We start from the raw sequence: 18,824 nt of genomic DNA on the forward strand, positions 1-18,824 counted from the left end.
ATGAAATTTGGACTGTATTTGTGATGTTCCAAGTGCATTTAGTACTGTGCTAAGTACTTTACATTCATTACAATTCGGTTAGGTAGGTAGGATCACCCTTGTTTTGACAGCTGAGAAAACTGAGTTTCAAGATGTTAACTGCCAAAGGTCACATAACTAGTAAATATCTATGCTGGAATTTGAACTCAGGTCTATCTTATACTTAAATCCAGCATGCTCTGTCCGTGGCATCAGTGATCAGTAATAGTTAACTGAGAAAACTGGTAGCTTGAAAATTATTGTGCTTAAATTTGAGGCCATATGATTATTACCAGGTGATGGAGGGAAATGATAACACCGTTTAAACCAACAGAGAAGTGAAAAAGGAATAGCTAGTCTTAAGATAAAGACATTGGCTTTTAGAAATGCATTGAAATGCCCGACATGATTTCCCTTGAAACCACGTTTCAAGGATTTCTGTGGCTCTGTGGTTGTCTGAAAGTATACAATAAAGGCTAGTAAATGCCTGGTGATTTTTAATTTGCTTATAAACTTGTGTGTAGACATGGGCTAGATGTTGTCCAGTCTGAAGCTTATACTGTATACACTTTAGGGGCTCCTTTAAGAAAAGTGACATGAAATTACGGACAGAGTCTTAGAGGGGAGTCTGTGCAGGTTAGGGGTTTCACTGGCTTCATGGTAAATCCACCTCCATTGTGAAGACGATTGTTGGTTTAATATTTTACAGGGACTGGGCAGGGTGGCTCACACCTGTAATTCCAGCAATTTGGGAGGCCGAGGTGGGTGGATCATCTGAGGTCAGGAGTTTGAGACCAGGCTGACTAACATGGTGAAACCCCCATCTCTACTAAAAATACAAAAATTAGACCGGTGTGGTGGCGCGTATCTGTAATCCTAGCTACTTGTGTGGTTGAGGCAGGCGAATCACTGGAACCCGGGAGGTGAAGGTTGCAGTGAGCCAAGATTGCACCATCGCACTCCAGCCTGGGTGCCAGGAGCGAAACTCCATCTAAAAATATATATTATATATATATATTATGTATAGTAAGAGATCTAAAAAAGGTATTGCCATTTTTTACTGAAGTGAAAATGTTATATGAAAATGTCATTGCTTATTCCCTCTCCTTATAATTAATTCCCTTATTTTCCTATTTTGAGAACACTGAGGAAGAGCGGGTGTGGCTAAACTCTGCACCATCGCTAAGCTAGCTCTCTATTGAGTCCACATCCTGCTTCTGCTGATGGGATGTTCTAAGATTGGGAGCAGGTAAAGGCTTTTTTGTTTATTTGTTCTGTTTTATTTTGAGACAGGGTCTCACTCTGTTGCCCAAGCTGGAGTGCAGTATTAGAAACACAGCTCACTGCAGCCTCAAACTGAGGCTCTAGCAATCCTTTCATCTTAGGACTTCCCCAGTAGCTGGGACTTACAGGGACACACCACCGTGCCCAGATAATTTTTTAAATTTACTTTTCTTTTTTTTTTTTTTTGCAGAGACAAGTTCTCTCACGATGTTGCCCAGGCTGATCTCAAACTCCTGGGCTCAAGTGATCCTTCAGCCTCAGACTCCAGAGCAGCTGGGATTACAGGCATAAGCCATCGGCCCCGGCCACAGAGACGTTTTTGATAATAATATGGTTTTTCCATGGCCATGGACAGAGGTCTAATTGTAGTGCTTTTATTTCAATTCAGGGCACATGTTGTAAGGAGAAAAAATAAGTTAGGACCAGAAATTTCTCAAGTAAGAGAAGTGATCGATAAGAAAAAGCAATTTTGAAAATAAATCACCTTTTCAACAGCTTTTTTCTTTTTGGAGGCTGACGGTCATATTACAAGGAGCTTGGAGCTCCTTAAAATGGCCGAACAGAACTAGCAAATGACAAGTGATTTTTTCTTTTCTTGCTGATTAAAAAAAAAAAAAAAAAAAGCATGAGTCGGATTTACCTCGACAGTGGCTGGTGTGAAGTCCCATGGGGAGATGGTGATTTAGGTATGGTATCAAACCTTACAAAATCGCATAGATATAAAAACGTGAGTGTTTTTCTCTAGCAATGTGGTGTTTACAAAACAGGGCAGGCTCTCTCCCTGTAAATTATATACCAGATGTCTGGAAACAAGAGTTGCTTCTAAATATAGTCAGAGCCACCTCCTGTGTAGCTACAGAGAGAGAATAACTAGGAATTTGATTAGCATGGTGAAAGTTACAGACACATTATAAAACAATTTCACACTGAATAATTTATCCTAAAGAGTTAAATTACACATTTTTTAAAGTAAGGGTTGCATTGCTTTTATCTTAGATACTCAATGAAAGTCTAACACAATTATAAAATTAGTACGTAGTTGTACATAAAGATATTTATATCTTGTTTGGTCTTGAGATGGCTCATAAATCTTTCTGATATAAAGCATATTGGTATTGAAAGATAAGATATTTAATATTAAATATATTTGAATAGAAATCTGTAGTTACTAAATTTTGGATTTTGAAAGGGAAAAACAAGGTGTGAAAACTTAGTTCATACAGAAATTGGAAGATGATATACATTGTAGTATGTACAATGTAGATTCTCATATGTTATTAGATTAATTACATAAATTATTCTAAGGAATTATAAGAAAATAAATTACAGCGAAATAAATACACAGTTCAAAACAAGTAAGATTCATTTTCATTGAGTGGTATACATGTTCCAGAAATTACTTCTGTAATAGATTGATACAGCTTCATTTTTTATTTCTTATTTCAGAAAGAAAAAAATATAACAGCAGCTGTTGGTTCTTGACTTATATATATTTATAAATCACTCAATTGTTTTATGTCATTTAATTAAGGTGACAGTGCAGAAAAATATTTTAGTCAATAAGTGATGCTATTTATTACTTGAGTTTCCCTATCTTGTGGGAAAATATTGTTCCCTAAAACTCATATTAAAATCTTCCCCATTTACCAGCTTATGTTTAGCCAATAATGCTAGTTATTATTTATTGTGCATTTAGAGAGCAGGCACTTAACATGCTCATTTCTAATCCTCCCTCAATCCTGCTTCATGGATTGTGCTTTTCTCATTTGATGAGGAAACAAAACCTCAGGGAGGTTAGATGACTTTTTAAAGGCCACTGTCCTAAGCTGGGTGCTAATCCAGGCCTGCCCAGCCCCTCAGCCTTTTTCCTACACTCGATCCCATTTCTCACTTCCTCCTACTCTCTATTTTCTTCTTCTTCTGCTCTCCACTCCCATCCCCCTTCTTCAAGGAATAGTGAGAGATTGCAAGGTCCTTTGCAGGTGAGCAGAGCTCAGTTCGTGAAATGATAGCATGTGCTTCGTTCTTGCATGATGGGCCAAGGGCTCCCTCATCCAACATTCAAAACTCGTTTCTGAGGATGACGATGATGTTCAGCTTTTTCATGCCAAAGGAGGTCCTATTAATAGAAATAATAGCAAGTGCACATACATAATATCTGGCTTCAGTTTTTTTTTTTTTTTTTCCTCTCCTTATCTTGATGGACTTAAGTTTGGATGATAAAGAAAATAGCCGTGGGGCCAGAAAGCTAAGTGACAGCCTCGGGGGAAACTAGGGGATGAGATTTGGATACTTACATTTTTTTTATTTTGTCCCTGATGTGGCCTGCTTTCTAAATAATCCTTTCCTTCTCTCTTTCTCTCTCTCTCTCTCTCTCTTTCTCTTTCTCTCTCTCTCTCAATCCCAGCAAGTAATGCTGAAATTGTTCAAAAGACTAATACAATCTTTTTGATGAACAAACACATTAGTATGCAAGGGAGAAGAGCTGGCTGGAAGAAACATCAAGTACCCTTCAGCTACAAATATTGTTAGCTTTACTTCAACATCTGGTTAATTGTCCTGTTAGCTAGTGACAGTGGAAAAATAGGCAGGGATAATGGGTCGACACCATATAATTCACCACCTGTGTTTAAGAGATAAATTAAGGATAATTAAATATACTATTATACAAGAGAGAAACTGATCATTATAAATATTATGAGTGATTATTTAAATCTAAACACATTTAGGCATTGATTACTAAAATTTTTATTGATTTATTATTGCTTTGCTGATTAAACTGAACAAAGTGGCTTCACATATGCAATCTATTTGCAAAGTTAGTATTATAATTTTCATATTTTCTTAAATAAGTGTTTACAAAAAATTGATATATGTTCTGAAGCTCTGCAGAATTTCATTCTGCAATCATGTTGTTTAATGATGATACAAAGAGAGGTCTCTGATTTTTAAAGCATCAGATTTCATCTTAGAAGCTGGAACTGGCAAAATGCTTTCCCCAAAAGAACATTATTTGTGACGATGATGTTTGCATTTTACCTAATGATAATATAATGTTCCAATTTCGTATAAGTTATTACTTTGCCACCAATTTTTGTCCTACCAAAAAATATTTATTGGTGTGCATTATTGCAATTCTGCCTTGAATATAGAATAGAGCTGTCACACAGTAGAAAGAAGTCATACACAGTATTGCTAATCACAGTAACTTGTTGCAAATGAAAACTCAAAAGAATTATGTGTCTGGCTTACTAACTTTTCTAGATAAGTGAGAAATAACACTAGAGGGAAACTTATATCTGTTATTGAGAGAGAAAGTATACATTAGTCTTCTTTTGGGAGTTGTAACATCTTTAATTGTAAACCTCAATTATTGTTATTCTGTAATTCAAGATAAACACCAGTGCAAGAAACTGGCTGGGAGTTCTATCATTTCAGGGACATACTCCAGGAATTGCTTTTCTTCTTATAAATAGGTGATAAGACGTAATTGGCCATTGTCTTTTTTTCTATTGAAATCAGGGAGTAGAATACATTTGCTGAAAAGGAATCAGAATGAAACAGATTATATTTTAAAATAATAAGAGATGATTAATAAAGACTGTGTAGACAATAGAAATTCCCTATCTAAGAAAGAGAACCCAAGAATGAGAAAAGTACTTTTAATTTTCAACCCACTAAATTAAAAAGATCTTGCTAAAACTTAGAATCAAAGTTAGCCTTTGCCTCCCTAATTTGTTTACTTACAATTTAGCATGGATTACAACATTCCTGTACTATTGCTATGGTATCTTGTTTCAGTAAACTTTATCTTGTCAAGCAACAGCCTACTTTTGCTAAGAATACAATGAAATAAAACTTCTGTTTAGATTGAAGGGTTTCATTTTGGAGGGAGTGTTAGAAGGAAAAATATAGTAATGAAATCAATGACAGGAACAAAATGTCTCAGAGAGATGTATGCTGTTACCATTGGCTAAAATGTTTCACATACTCTGCACATAAGAGAGAGAGAGAGTGTGTGTGTGTGTGTGTGTTGCGAGATAGGATTACTATCTCTCAACAAGTGAAAAGTATTGTCACTGCAGGTAGGAGGCTGCAGTTTCAATTTTACGTCCACCCCTTTCTAGCTGTGTGACCTTAGGCCAGTTATTTAACTTCTGCGTGTCACAGTTTCCTCACCTGGAAAACAGAGATTATAATAGCGCCCACCTCAAAGGATCAGGGTGAGGATAAAACAAGTAAATTTATGCCCAGCAACCAGGGCAGGACCTGGCGTATGGTGAGGACTGTGCAAGCATTCTCTGCTTTTATTTAGGCAATCAGGTTATCATTAAATAAGTTGGTTTTTCTCAATGTTAAGATTGTTACTCCAGCCTGGTGCAGAGGGCAGAAGTCATTTAGCAGTTATCAATCCCTTTGGGTCTGGTAATATTACAGAATTTTCTCAGAAATACAAATCCTAAGGGAAAACAGGCAGAGTCTCTCTTCTCTCTGTTGACTTACAAGTAATGGTAATAGCAGGTAATGTTGAATGGTGTTTACTGTGTGCATACGCTAGTCTTAGTGCAATGTATATTATCTGATTTAGTTTCTCATATCTCCTTGAGGTATATACAATTATTATTTCCATCTTCAAGTCGAGGAAATGAAATCTAGATGAAATGTGATGATTTAGAGAGTCATATAGTCTAACTCCAGAGCTGATGCTCCTAGCCCTGACTGGCATGACCATGCATTGTCTTCTTTGTTTTGCCTTTTGGTTTATGCAGAGTGATTTTACTGCAGGGGAGATAATTAGCTGCCTTGGAGGTCTTTCCTTATCACAATGGTGATATCCATTTTATAGCAACAGGCAACAGAATGCTTAATCACTAGGACACTGTTGAGAGTCATTCAGGAGAGCTTGGGTGCAGAAGCAGTGCTCATGCTTCACTTCAGACGTGGGGCTCAGCTACTTGCCCTCCATGGCAACATCTTGCAGCCCCTACACTGCAGAGTCTGGGCAAGCTGAGGTAGGGGGACCACAGGAAATAGTAGAAGGAGCTGGGAGTGTGGCGAGGTGGGCATTCAAGCTGCTATTCCTGCTAAAAGGACAAAACAAAATTGAGAGGAGGGTTCAATGTGAAAAACCATGAAAAGAACTTGTTTGTGGCTGATCTGGTGACCCTAATTCTCCTCTTCTCTGTTAGGTGTATTAGTCAGGGTTCTCCAGAGAGACGGAACAAATAGGTGATAGATAGATAGATAGATAGATAGATAGATAGATAGATAGATAGATAGATACCTAGATACATAGACAGACAGAGAAAGATGTAGATATATGAGAGGAGATTTATTAGGGGAATGGGCTCACATGACTGGAGGCTGATAAGTCCGGCGACAGGCTGTCTGCAAGCTGGAGACCCTGGAATGTGGTAGCGTAGCTCAGTCCAAGTACCAAAGCCTCAGAACCAGGAAAGCCAATGTAATTCTCTGTCAGAGGTCAAAGGCCTGAGAACCCAGGGGGCCACTGAAGTCCTGGAGTCTCAAGGTCAGAGAAAGCCTGGAGTTCTGATGTCCAAGGGCAGGAGGAAGAGAGGGTCCCAACTCCAGGAGAGTTTTTTTTGTTCTTTCCAGGCCGCCAACCATATGATAGTGCCCATCCATACTGCAAGAAGCTTGTCTCCACTCAGCCACCTACTCACACGACAATCTCCTCTGGAAACACCCTCACAGACACACTCATAAGCAGTACTTTACCCATTCTCTAGGTGTTCTTTAATTCAGTCAAGTTGACACCTGAAATTTACCATCACTAATCCACCTCTTGTCAATGTGGCTCCTACATGCATCTCCTTAAGCCACATAATCTCCAAAAAACAAATGCAACAACAAGGTAATGGTTCCACCAGATGTAATATGACTATCCTGACAATAACAGAAAACGCACTAATCCCTTCTCCAGAAGAAGAGGTAAAGTTCTGGGATGATGTTTACTCCTTTCCTGATATCTCATGATTTCAAAAATCAGTATATCTTATGTTACCTGTAAAGGGATAAAAAGGGAATGAAAATAAAGATAAATTTGCTTAATATATGTTAACATTCTTAACAAAATAGGGAGAAAGTACTCATGACAATTATAGTTCTCATGTCTGTCACTTGTCACGTGATCATAGCTGGTGTTTACAACTACCTTCTTCTACTACCCATTATATAACCCCTTTGCCTTCAGCAAGCATCCTTGCTTGTCATACTTCTTTATCTGGCAAGATGACCCAAACCTTCATTCCTGCTGCGCCATTCATAGTCCTGCCTGGATTGGGTGTTGTGATTTTCCTTTGATCTTATTCACAGGGCATGATAATACTAAGAGATGCCCTAAAGGATCTCCTGTACTCTGGACTTACTCTTCCTTAGCTCCATTGTGGGGTACTAGTCCAGTTTCCCCATGGAAGTCTGGATCTGTCACCGCAGTCAACACCGTAACTCCCTTCTTCTTAGCCTGTTGACTCAAGAGGCGGGAGGAGCTCATTCTCAGCTTCCATGGCAATGGAATCATTGTTGTATCTCTGGGCGGAAGCATTCCTCCCTCTGGAACTGAGACCTCTAGGCCAGCCAAGCATAAAATCAGGAAGAAAAATGTTACTAGTGGTTCACTAGGGGTAATAGTGAGTGCAGATAATTCAGAAGGCATAGTAAACCGGGCGCGGTGGCTCACGCCTGTCATTCCAGCACTTTGGGAGACCGAGGCAGGCGGATCACTTGAGGTCAGGAGTTCAAGACCAGCCTGGCCAACATGGTGAAACCCTGTCTCTACTAATAATACAAAACTGATCCAGGCGTGGTGGTGTGCGCCTGTAGTCCCCGCTACTCAAGAGACTGAGGCGGGATAATCTCTTGACCTGGGAGGCAGAGGTTGTACTGAGCTGAGATCATGCCACTGCACTCTAGCCTGGGCCACAGAGTGAGACTCCATCTATAAACAAAAATTTAAAAAAATAAAAAAAGGCACAGTAAGTCTGGGGTGGGTCAATTTCAGAGCATGCATCGTGGCTCATGTTGGAAACTGCCTATCTGGTTCCTGCAATAAGAGTCAAATTTCCTAATATACAGTATAAGTATCTGGGTCACCCTGTGGAGAACTGCGTGGAATTGATTGTGTCTACTGGTAATCACTTTGACTCACAAATCTTTGTTTTCTATTTTTTTTTTTTTTTTGGCAGGTTCCTGGGCAGATCGATCACCACTACATGAAGCCGCAAGTCAAGGTCGCCTTCTTGCTCTGAGAACGTTATTATCACAGGTAATATATTACATATAGTTTAAAATATACCCCCTTTCCATGTGCATAGAACATGGTCAAAACAAATCAATCCAAATATAATAAAACTACTTGATTTTTACTTCTGCTCTTTTATTTTAACTCATGTTGGAGAAGTCAAGTTTCTCACTTATCTTTGAAACTTCTTTTATAAATATTTTGTTATAATTGTATGTCTTAGTATTTTAAATTTCCCAAATAGCATGTTTGTTCATCGATAGACATTTAAGGAAGTAATGATTGGATTTATGTGTTATTGATTAAGCTTTCAAAATATGCTTAACTCTGCACAATTGTACAGCTAATTACAGACTTAGTTCAGTAATAAAATATCCAAAAAGAAGTTATCAGATCAGATGCCAAAGCAATCTTTTTGTACATTATGGCAATCTGTGATATGCTCTGGGGAATTGCCTAACAAAACTACAGGACAACCATTTCTATACTTGCCTGCTCAGCAGACTCACCAGAGGAAAAATGAAAAACACAAATCCTTATTGAAACAGAAAGCACTCTGGCTTGGGTATATATATATATATATATATATATATATATATATATATATATATTTTAAAGCTTCTGATGTATTTCAAGTGCACAACCAGGCTGGGCACGGTGGCTCATGCCTGTAATTCCAGCACTTTGGGAGGCGGAGGCAGGTGGATCACCTGAGGTCAGGAGTTCGAGACCAGCCTGGCCAACATGGTGAAACCCCATCTCTACTAAAAATACAAAAATGAGCCAGGCATGGTGGCTAGGGCCTGTAATCCCAGCTACTCGGGAGGCTGAGGCAGGAGAATCAATTGAACCCGGGAGGCAGAGGTTGCAGTGAGCCAAGTTCATGCCATTGTACTCTAGCCTGGGTGACAGAGCAAGTGAGACTCCATCTCAAAAAAAAAAAAAAAAAAAAATCAAATGCACACCCAGATCTGGAAGTCATGTGCTAGTGTTTCCCAGTCTCAAAGAGAAAGAACAGTCTCAGATGGCTACGAAGAAGGGAAAGGGGAAAGGTCGTGTTGCCCAATTTAAACAGCACTGCCTGGGTCTCAAGACCTGGATCCTAGGCTGGCACTTGAAGTGAACCACAGCCCATCTGAGCCTCCTTTTCTCATCTGTAGAGTGAGACACTTCCTTAGGGTCTTCCAGTTCTGCGATAACCATATGACTATTTTGTTTTGTTCATCACTTGATGGGAGGAAAATAAACACTGAAAAGGGATCAACAATGTCTAAAGGGTAATTCCTCAGAAAGGGCCATGCAGTTCTTTGAAGAAGAGCTGTCTTAGGATATTTTTCAGTGTGTGTGTGTGTGTCTCTAATCCACTGACAGTTCAGCCAAGAATCACGAGACGCTGTCCCCAGAGCCCGATGCGGAAGGGAGTCTCAGCCTTCTCAGGTGCTTCTGCCATCCGGTGCCTCTAGTGTGTGACCCTGTGGGATTAGCTTCCAAGTCTCACTGCTGGCTAGACAACTCGAAATCTTTGAAAGGATTAATATATCTTGCCTTCATTTAAAAATTCTTCATGTCTATATTGGTGTTACAGATTTTGGTGATCTGTAGTATGTTATGAGGATTTGGCTTTGAGGTTCTTCCTGTTACAGTACTTAGTATGATTATAAATAGACAGTGAAATACCAAAGATATCAAGAATGTAAACAATCTCACATCCTAATAGTATTTAATTATTTCAGTGTGATATTTTGAGTTTGATTGGAATACAGTGAAAAAGTGTTTCCTTAGTTTTGATTGAATAATTGCAATAAAATAATGTTTTCATACACTGGGCATTATAATAGTAATTGCTTTACATGCATCATCTCATTTAATTTTCATGATAATCTTCAAATTTAGAGGTTAAAGTATTTGTCCAAATTAGAACTATTCATGATGGAGCCACGCTTCAAACCCAAGTCTAATTGATTTTATAGTCAGAGTTCTTAACCACTAGCACACAACTTCATCATACCTATTTAGGGACAAAAGTTCACAAAACTGTTTACTATAGTATGGAGTATTTTTCTCCCACTCTTGAGTGACCTGTAATTTTATAGCCTCAATCAAAACAAGTCGGCCGGGTGCAGTGGCTCACGCCTGTAATCCCAGCACTTTGGGAGGCTGAGGCGGGCGGATCACAAGATCAGGAGATCGAGACCATCCTCGCTGACATAGTGAAACCCCGTCTCTACTGAAACCACAAGAAAATTAGCCGGCCGTGGTGGCGGCGCCTGTAGTCCCAGCTACTCGGGAGGCTGAGGCAGCAGAATGGCGGGAACCCGGGAGGCGGAGCTTGCAGTGAGCCGAGATCCGGCCACTGCACTCCAGCCTGGGTGACACAGAGGGAGGCTCCATCTGAAAAAAAAAAAAAAGTCTTTAATTCTACAAAACAAAAAGGAGTGTTTAATTCTACAAAACAAAGCACAAAATAAAGGACAAAAACGATTAAGAAAGCAACATTTAAAGAAAATGTGCCAGAATCTATTGAACCGCATACTTCATGCATTATTGTGTCCAGGCATGATGGGGCACAATGATAGGGCTAAGGAGTCCGGACAACAGATTGACCCTATGGCATTTGAACTGGCCTATCCTGCTAAACTGGAAACTGGTTTGCCTGAGATTCTTTAATCTCTAAAATATATCACTCTCTAGCGATATCAATATAGATGCTTTTTTAAGTATATAACTCTTTGCTCACCTTTCACAATTATGTCACATTTAGGGTTATAATGTAAATGCAGTAACCTTGGACCATGTCACCCCACTGCACGAAGCCTGCCTTGGAGATCACGTGGCGTGTGCCAGAACTCTGCTGGAAGCAGGAGCTAATGTAAGTACCTTTCAAAACATTAATAATTCAACATCTACTGACAGAGAGAATCCAACAGAGTTCTCATTTTACTTTTTCTCCCTTCATTCTCAGTAATTTTCAAAAATAACAGAATAAAAATAAAGCTCTTGAATTCCTTAGCCTTCTTATTGCACTCTGAAAAGGATTTCCAATCATTGCATAAATGGGTAGCATGCTGCATCATAATATAGACTATTCTCTACGTTATTTACTGCTTTCATGACTCTAAATAGCAGTCGATGAACATATTTAGGTCTATAATGTTTGCCCATCTTTTGGATGATTTTCCTTAAATAAAGTCTCAGAAATAGAATTACCAATTTTACCACTTTAAACTAGCAATGTGGCTTCATTACAACTTCAACATCATTACACTTTTTACTTCATGTTTATTCTTACTGAAAAGTATCTAATCATTGAATTAGATCTTATTTGCTATTTGAGCATGCATTTTTTTCATGATTTCCGCTAGTTTTATGCCCATTCCAATGAATTATCTGCCACATCATATTTCTGTCTGTTTTACAGCTTTCCTTGTTAATGCGTAAAAGCAAAACATACTTTGTCATATTTACTGTGCACATTTTCCCAAGTATTTCTGTTAGCCAATCACGTACCTTTTGAAAATGCATAACTAAGTCAGTTAATCATGTATGACTTATGAATCTTATTTTGGATATTTTGGTTTGGTTTAGGTAAATGCAATCACAATAGATGGTGTGACTCCGTTATTCAATGCATGCTCCCAAGGCAGTCCAAGCTGTGCAGAGCTGCTTCTGGAGTATGGTGCCAAAGCCCAGCTGGAGTCATGTCTTCCATCCCCCACGCATGAGGCCGCCAGTAAAGGTAACTTAGTTCTGGGATTAAGTGACAAGGAGAGAAAGTTTCTTTAGCAACCTGCAGTGCTCTGCTGATCTTTCAGTGAATGACACCACAGGGCAAGCCTGGGATGAGGTGTGTGGGGTGGATGGGCATTAAGTAAAATCCTCTACTTTGTGTTGGCAGGTCACCATGAATGTCTTGACATCCTGATATCCTGGGGCATAGACGTTGACCAAGACATTCCTCATTTGGGAACTCCTCTCTATGTAGCTTGTATGTCACAGCAATTCCATTGCATCTGGAAGCTTCTTTATGCTGGTATTTTCCTTTAAAATATCTTCTGTTCTGTCCATACACACAAGCAGTTATTTATTTCTCTAAATGAGCATCTTTGAAAATTAGATCTCATTGCTAAATATGTTCTTATTGTAAGCATTTTCACACATGAATAGAGAACCAATAAAAAGAACCTCATTCTTGAGAAGTCGGCTTCCCAGCTCACAGACAGATACATAATCTCTGTATTTTGCATGCCCTGCACTAGCAGACATGTGGGTATATAATGGAGTCTGAAAGCTCTACTTTTAGGTCATAAAATTAGGATCCTCAAGATTGAATATGATGTTGCCAAGTATGTATATATCTTGGAACAAATCCATCAAAAGAAATTTTCAGGATAGTAACTGCTTGGACAAGCTCATCTTCTGCTAACCTTAAAAACTCATGCACTTTTCTAGACTTTGTACTTTTTGTCCTGCTTACTTGAAAAGACTTACTGCCCTTTTCCACTTACTTGAAAGAAATCAATTCCTCAAGGTTTGTTTCGAGTAAGTTCAGCTTTAGTCCCTGAAAAACATTTCTAACCCATTGAGACTGTAGTGGTCCCACTCACCATAGGACTCAGAGTCCCGTTAGGATTTGGATCACACCTTTTTTTCCATTCCTCTTTTCTCTAGCATGGTTCCTCTCTCTCCTCCTCTCATGTGATAGATGTTTAGAAGATAAATAAAATGAGTAAATGGAGTTCTATGCTATTTATTGTTTATGAGAATCATTTGATCCCTGATATATACTGACCTTTATTTTTAGTAGCCCTTTTATGCACTACTCACATTATCTTAGCTAACTGAGAAACTTCTTGCAAGCAGGGTCTACGTCTACTATTTCATTCTCATTATACCTACTCAGTCTTAGACATGAGTTCTGTTAATAGTCATTGACAGATTGTTATTTTTTGGCTATATTCTCCCGTGAATTTTGTATGATCGATACAGTTTATGCTTTCTGGCAAGCTTGTCCAACCTGCAGCCCATGGGCCCCATGTGGCCCAGGATGGCTTTGAATGCAGCCCAATAAAAATTCATAAACTTTCTTAAAACATTGTAAGATTTTTTTTTTTTTTTTTTTAGCTCATCAGCTATCATTAGTGTTAGTGCATTATATGTGTGGCCCAAGACAATTCTTCTTCCAATGTGGCCAAGGGAAGCCAAACGATCGGACACCCCTGCTTTAGAGCCTTTTGTTCATTTGCTAGGAATATTATTCTTTCCACCAAACATTTTATACTGGGTTTTAAAAAATATGGGCCTGTAATCCCAGCACTTTGGAAGTCCTAGGCAAGTGGATCACCTGAGGTCAGGAGTTTGAGACCCATCTGGCAAACATGGTGAAACCCTGTCTCTACTAAAAATACAAAAATTAGCTAGGCATGGTGGCACGTGCCTGTAGTCCCAGCTACTCAGGAGGCTGAGGCAGGAGAATCACTTGAACCCAGGAGGCAGAGTTAACAGTGAGCCGAGATCGTGCCACTGCACTCCAGCCTGGGTGACAGAATGAGACTCCATCTTTCTCTCTCTCTCTCTCTCTACGTATATATATATGGAAAAAGTACTGTTAGTATTTGTTGATTGATTGTTATTTTCAGGCCCTTTTCTTCCATAAAATTGACATAACCAACAAAGTTTATGCTTTCTCTATGGAAATTTTTTTATGGAATATAATTTTTTTCACTAAACATTTTATATGTGTTTTAAAAATATTGAAAATTATTACATGTATTGAAATTTGAAAGGAGCAGAAGGGCCATAAAGGGACACTTAAAGTGTACTGCCTCGTCAAGACATCTTTAGTTTTAAAGATGGTATCGGAAAACAGAGTTGAAAAGAACTTATGCATTTTTATTGGTAGACATTTCTGGTGTTGTAACCGTTTATGTACCAGAAAATGAGATGGTTATTTTTAACAGTACTAAACAGCATTTATTTATTGCAAACGCATTGAATGACCACCACGTGCCAGGCTTTGCACTAGGATAAACTAAGTATGCAATACGTAATTTAACATGTAGGCTGTGTTTTAACATAAGCATTTTTGAAAACTTTCCTTTCATGCAGCTATCATCAATGTGCCTTTTGATTTAAAAGGCTCAATATCTTTATATACTTATTGACTTAAACTACATAAGTGAGAAATGGCAGGAAAATCTATACATATTTTACTTAAATAGCTCACATATTCATGAGTTTCCCAAGAAAACCAAAGAGCTTCATTGCCTTAAATAAATGAAAAGATTAATATAAGTAAGCACCTGAATAATTCTAAAAGCGATCAATCATGATGAAAATAAAAATGAATGAACTTTAATTGTGCACTCTTTATAATATTAGTTAATATGATTACTTTGGGGATCATTGAAAAGTTAAAAAGAATTGTATTATGATTGTTCACGCATACAGAAAAGTGTCAGAGAGTAACATAACAAATGTATGTACCCTCTCCTATTCAGATGTGCCCAGTTTATATAGATGTTTATGTACATATGAGGCATACATGTGTATATAAATACTGTGTGTATATATATATCTATATAAAGAAATAACTCATAACAAATAGAGTTGAAGTCCCCTTAGTAACCTTCCTCTATTGCCTTTCCTTTTCTACCCCCACTGAGGCAACTGGCTTATTTAATAATTTTTATGTATATTTATCTTCACTCCCTATTATACGTAGGTGCTGATGTACAGAAAGGCAAATATTGGGATACTCCATTACATGCTGCTGCCCAACAATCCAGTACAGAAATTGTAAACTTACTGCTAGAATTTGGAGCAGATACCAATGCCAAAAATACAGAGCTTCTGCGACCTATAGATGTAGCTACGTCCAGCAGTATGGTGGAAAGAATACTGCTTCAACATGAAGGTAAGAAAAATACATGTGGAAACTTACAAAAACAAAACTATATTTGCTTAAAATAGATGAAAGTGAGAGAGTTTTTGTTGGCATGGAAAGTGACAATGGCATAAAATGTGGAATATTATTTGTGAAAGTAAATAATTTTTAACTTAGGTTTCATCTATAAAGAAGATATCGGCCAGGCGTGGTGGCTCACACCTGTAATCCCAGCACTTTGGGAGGCCAAGGCGGGCAGATCACAAGGTCAGGAGATCGAGACCACCCTGGCCAACATGGTGAAACCCCGTCTCTACTAAAAATATAAAAATTAGCTGGGCGTGGTGGCGTGTGCCTGTAATCTCAGCTTCTCAGGAGGCTGAGGCAGGAGAATCGCTTGAACCTGGGAGGTGGAGGTTGCAGTGAGCCGGGATTATGCCATTGCACTCCAGCCTGGCAACAAAGTGAGACTCCATCTCGAAAAAAAAAAAAGATATCATGATAATTTTAATTTCTCTTTCTTCTTACCTAAACTATCATATTTCTTTGGTTAAATCTATTCAATTAGTTTCGGTGATGCATTATATGTAGTTCTGGTATCATATCTGCTGATTTCTATTTGGAACATGCCCCGTTTTATAAGGGCACGAACCTTCTATGACATATTATAAAAATAAAATTAGTAAATATTTTTACATTTAAGACTTTTGTTCTAAAATAAGATTTCTTAAGCCTGGTCCAAGGACTGTAATATTTCTTTTAGCATACATATTAAACTTAATTTTAAAATTTCTCCTTTTAGTGCATAACACTTCTCAGGACTTTTTATTTATATCTCCTTCAAACAGTTGACTTTGTTTCTGAGGCTTTAAATTCAACAATTATTTCCTAAGCCTGAGGATTATCATGTTTTAAAGAACATATGTGGAATATATCTCAATTATAATAAGATCTTACAAATAAAAGCAATATAACTGCTTACATAAATTTCCCTAGTATAGTGGTCATACTATCCTAGGTTTACTACAAAGCATTACAGTTTTATGGCTTTATGTTATGGCCCTTACAACATAAAAAATTCATTTCTATTTTAATTAACAAATAGTTTCATGTCTTCTTGTAGCTACCCCAAGATCTCTTTACCAACTTTGCCGACTCTGTATCCGAAGCTACATAGGAAAACCAAGATTGCACCTTATCCCACAGCTCCAGCTGCCAACATTACTGAAGAATTTCTTACAGTATCGATAAAACAGTAAAATAATTCTAAATACCTTGAAAAATCAAAATTTCTATTTCTTTTGCTTAAGGAATAGTTCATATTAAAATATGCTAAAGATAGGGTAAAAGTGAGTATGAGATCACCCAGGGAAGCAGTAAAATATCAATTTTCATTTTAAGTGTACTAGTTAGTACTATTGTTTTATCATATATGCTGTCTTTGGATTATAGCATATTTATAATATCTATTTTTTGTTATTTCAATATACCCTCTTGTTGATTTAGGAAAAAAATAATAAAGTCTCTATTGTATGTTTTCTTTCAGATTGGAAAGAAATAAAACTCTTGGTAAGGTTATTCATATTATATTTATAAAGGTCTATATTCAACTAATGGGTTAACGTTTTAATTTTGGCTATTGTAATTGGCTAACTTGTTATTGATATTGACATCAAATATTAGTATGGCTTAGCAAAGAGCAACTAATATGCTTTCTGAAACCAAGATGATGCTCATTCAGGAAATCCACTATGTTGAATGTCCACTGGTCATTAGAATGACCACTTCATAAAGATAAATTGCCCACCGCCTTGCCCCCAGCAAAGGACTCACAAGTCACTTCTTTTCTCCATAGTACATGGACCTGTTACAGAAAAGTGATAGGATGAAAGGTTAGTACTGCCCTCTCACCCTGAGATATTTAGAACATTACACACCTTCTAAGGCTATTTGAAGACTGCCTCCTTCTCAGGAGTAGCCCCTGATGATCTCTTATCAAGGCTGTTATATGCATATTACTCCATTTCAGAAATTGTCAACAGTTAGTGATACTTGGGCTTAAGAAAATGAACTACGTATCGAATTGATGAAGAGGGCCCGGATCATGTTCTGGGGATCATCAAATCAGTCCAAGGATATGAAAAAACTGGAAGTTAAAAACTCAAATTGTGGAGTTTTTAAAGAGTGGGTGCCACTTAACACATTTGGAGACCTTAAAAAATGTATGTAGAGAACTTAATTTTTTTTACACAAACAAGGATTTAGAATGTACTGTATTTGCAGGTAATAGCAAGAGAGAGTATTGTATAAAAGAAGATATTCCTAAGCTAGTCCTCTGCAAGGGTAAATACTATGTTTATTCTCTTCAGCTTTAACTATACTTGAGTGCAATAGAAAACATTATAAAATTTTATGCCTTTTTTGTAATTCGGGGTCTATAATGATTTTAGAAATAAGATAATCAACATACTACTCTTTGTAAAACAAAAGCAACTTTGGGTGAGTTTTATAGATTTATTAAATTTTGATGAAGTAAATATTTTGACCACTATTTTCAACAACCCAGGGCTTATTTTCTTCTGACTTCTTGGCTAACTTCCAGACTATGGGAAAATAAATGACTATACATGACCCCCAGATCACTAAGCTTGCATTTTGGCAGGAAAAAAAAAAAAAAAAGCAGTTGTGATTTAAAACGTTTGTTGAGATTTTCAAACATAGAAATAAAGCTGTAGCATATTCACTAAACAATGTCTTCTATGTGGATAAGGACCTTTAAATATGTGTTGTATAGAATATCTCACACATTTGTAATGGATAATGTGCATTAAATGGAGTTTTTATTACAGAATAACCTGATTAAACAGATACTAAAAGCTGCTTTTGGGTAAAACAGGTTTCCACCAGTATTTTCCCTGAGCTAGAGGACAAGTCTTAGATTGTAGTAAGAGTAATGCAACACATCTATCTTATTAGTCTTGTGCCAATAAGAGAAGTAAATACCAAACATTAACATGGACACTTTACAGTTTCAGTATATCTGTACCTTGTATCTCAGCTTGAGTATGATTGTCTTATCAAAGTAGTGTTCTAACTTTAATGTATTTATGTTTGTTATTATATTAAAGTGTGATTATTATTCACTGGAATAAAACACTTTGTGTTTGTCTCATTATTTTATTTTTTAATGAAGGTCATGGAGTGACTCAGTTGCACTAATTTTTTTCACCACCTATTTCCAAATCACTGAATCAAGAGCATTAAGAAAGAATAGCACAGAATAAAAACCAGATACCGCAAAGGCCTTCTAATCCAAAACATATTTTATATATATGTGACATATAATACATATATGTGCTATTTAATACCTATATTATT

General features: G+C 37.4%; 1 protein-coding gene across 2 annotated transcripts in view; it reads left to right on the forward strand.

The window, feature by feature from the left end:
* ASB5 (ankyrin repeat and SOCS box containing 5) overlaps window positions 1-18,600 on the forward strand; it is a 67,905-nt gene extending 49,305 nt beyond the window's left edge. For both annotated transcript variants that reach the window (XM_023226847.2, XM_023226857.1), the window contains 6 exons: window positions 8,508-8,587; window positions 11,325-11,432; window positions 12,149-12,299; window positions 12,459-12,593; window positions 15,285-15,476; window positions 16,570-18,600. In XM_023226847.2, the coding sequence (XP_023082615.1) occupies window positions 8,508-8,587; window positions 11,325-11,432; window positions 12,149-12,299; window positions 12,459-12,593; window positions 15,285-15,476; window positions 16,570-16,697 (794 nt within the window). In that variant the 3' untranslated portion in view covers window positions 16,698-18,600. The remainder of the gene's footprint in view (window positions 1-8,507; window positions 8,588-11,324; window positions 11,433-12,148; window positions 12,300-12,458; window positions 12,594-15,284; window positions 15,477-16,569) is intronic.
* Window positions 18,601-18,824: the final 224 nt, after the last annotated feature.

This window comes from Piliocolobus tephrosceles, chromosome 3 (assembly GCF_002776525.5).
Source record: "Piliocolobus tephrosceles isolate RC106 chromosome 3, ASM277652v3, whole genome shotgun sequence".
NCBI lineage: Eukaryota > Metazoa > Chordata > Mammalia > Primates > Cercopithecidae > Piliocolobus > Piliocolobus tephrosceles.